Raw genomic sequence first — 2,716 nt, 5'->3', positions numbered from 1 at the left:
GTGTGTACGTATAGCGCTACTGTGTTTTTATTATTATCTGTATAGCGCTACTGTGTTCTGAACACGACATGAGGCGAAAACCATTCATCACAAACAGTTATAACATGGTCACCACCATATGCACGCTCAAAGCCTCAAAACCATCGCTCAGTTTATTACATCCATTTTTATTCATAGATACACACACGTACCCTATGCTCTCACATCATGCATAGGGAATAGGATACTACTGCTGCTACAAGTACAACTAGTGGGCTTAATTCATCAGTTCATGGCAGTCTCGTCCTGGATGTGTATGTGAGTGTGCAGCGATCCGTCTCCAGTCACCCATCTCCCCCGCCGTAGGTTGGTTGGTTGGATCAGCAGTGGGCCTCGCAGCTGGTGCAGTCGAAGCTGCACCCACCGCCGCCACCACCTCCTCCGCCATTTTTCCCATGGTAGCTGTACGAGCTGAAGCACTTGGACGGGCATGTGAGCCGCTGCTGGTAACAGGGACCCTGCTCGGCGCAGACCACGGACGGCTGCACGATCCCGCGCCGCGCGAACCCTCCCCCTGGCCCAACGCCGCCGGCGCCCCACCCGCCACTGAACCCGGCGCCCATGCCTCCGGCACCTCGAGCGCCACCCGGCTGGCCGCCGCGGAACCACGGTATGCCGCTGAAGAATCCCCCGGCGCCCTGGCCTGGGTGCTCTGGGTAGCTCGCAGCCGCGGATGAGGCGAGGACGAAGGACAGGAAGAGGGCGAGCAGGAGGAGATGGGTAGTGCGTCCTCCGGCTGGCGCCATGGTCCTAGCTTTGTGTGCGTCGGGGAAAGCGAGGAGGATTCTTGGAACTTGGGAGGAGTGGACAAAGATTGGTGCGGAGGAGGTAGGTATTTATGACTTTGGGCGCGGCGACTCCATCGCGGGGAAAAGGAAAGTGGGCGGGGAAGGAAGAAAGGTGGTGAGGGGGGCGGTGCTGCGCGTGTGCGTGGCGCGATTCCATGTGGTTGCCGGTTTAGCTTTAGGTGAGTGCGTCTGAGCTGAAGCGTAGGTGTACGTGTCAGTGTCACCACCAGCTCGTACGCACTCTCAGTGCGCATATCTGATGCTCTACTGATGTCGATCCATCCGGTTTTTTTTTTTGCAGGTTACGTAACTAGCACTGTTATCGAGGCACCGCGTTGTTAATTGCCGTGGTTATCTACGCTAGCGGGAGAATATCTGGTGCTCGGTTGGAAGTGGAGTTTCTCAGCCCGAGTCCAACGAGCTCGGTGAACAGTAAACCAAAAAATATTTAGAAACAATCAGATTTTTTTGACAAATGTACTAGGAGCTTCTAAAATTTTATTATGAAATAACATTCCTAGAAGGCGTGGTAAAAGAAAAATCAATACTCTGAAAATGTTACTCCCTTCATTACATAATGTAGTGTGTATAGATTTTTTTAAAAAAACTTTAACCATTGTAGAGAAAACTATTTATATCTATAATATAAAAAATATAAAGTATGAAACTACATCTTATAGTGAATCTAATGATATATGTTTGGCATTCTAGACGTAAAAAGTTTCTCTTCACAAATTTGATCAAAGTTTCTGAGGTTTGACTTTTCTAAAAATATATATGTACTACATTGTAAAACGGAGGGAGTACTTTTAAAAGGATTTGAGCACTAATTTTTTTCTTTTTTGCAACGACTTTCACAAGTGTAATTACATGATAAAACTTTACAAATTCTTAGAACATTTGTCAAAAAAGATTTTTTTTAAAGAATTTTACTATCATCTGAGCTTATTTGAGCTCGGCTGAGAAGGTGACTTTCCATGCTTGGTTCCACTTTCCATGGCCCACTATGCTCGCATCTCACAAACTGGAATTTAGAAAATTTAAAATTCTGAAATTTTTTTGGATATTCATAAGGGCCTCTCCAATACGGATTCGTAAACCTTCCACAACCTTCGAATCGTGCTGTCCGGGCCGCGGAAGCCATCCAACGCCGATCTGTATTGGTCCGGCAAGCGATCCGGACACGATTTCTCCGGCAAAACAGAGACAAACGTGGGAGGTTTGCGGGAGTCCGGACCGATCCCAAACCCGTTTTCTGACCGCCATACACCACCAAAAACTCCTCCCCCTCCCACCACGCTCCCGCCCGGCGCCAGCTGACTGCATTCATGCCGTTGTAGAGCACATTGAAGATGGCTCAGGCGGACGCAACCTCTCACTGCCTCCGCCACTGAAGCGGCTCCGGGCTCAGGGCTCAGGCCGGAGACGCGTGACGGGACGAGACGGATATCTACCATGCTGTTCAATGTCGTTGTCCATCCGTCTGCCGCCATTAAGCAGGCTCGCCGGCCGAGAAACCCACACCGACGCCGCGCATTAACGTACCCAGACGCCTGGCCTCACCGGAGTTCGCTATATAAAGGTGGCCACACCCGGCTAACTCCACACCATAACACCAGCCCCTCCACATCCTGCTCCCTTGCACTGCATCCGCCATGACCGCCAGTGTGAAAGCACTGTGGGATAGTCTGTCGCCGGAGATGAAGCACGTGGTGGCCGCCCTTGCCGTTGCCTGGCATAGCCGCCGTGCCAGGCGGATCGAGGCCCCTTGCCGGCCAGCTCGCCCGAGGTCTCCGACGACGAGGACAACACCACGATGGAGACGGGTTCCGACGACTCCGCCCTGGCTCCCCGCGCCTCCTGTGCTCGTCGGCTTCACCATGGAGTAG

General features: G+C 51.6%; 1 protein-coding gene across 1 annotated transcript; it reads right to left on the bottom strand.

Annotated features, from left to right (window-relative positions):
- Positions 1 to 359: 359 nt before the first annotated feature.
- On the bottom strand, positions 360 to 785 carry LOC109740813 (uncharacterized). Its single transcript, XM_020299860.4, has one exon. The coding sequence runs from the start codon at positions 783 to 785 to the stop codon at positions 360 to 362; it is 426 nt and encodes a 141-aa protein (XP_020155449.1).
- Between the last annotated feature and the right edge of the window lie 1,931 nt (positions 786 to 2,716).

This window comes from Aegilops tauschii, chromosome 2, assembly GCF_002575655.3.
Source record: "Aegilops tauschii subsp. strangulata cultivar AL8/78 chromosome 2, Aet v6.0, whole genome shotgun sequence".
NCBI classification, from domain to species: Eukaryota; Viridiplantae; Streptophyta; class Magnoliopsida; order Poales; family Poaceae; genus Aegilops; species Aegilops tauschii.
This window is presented reverse-complemented; position numbering and strand designations above follow the sequence as displayed.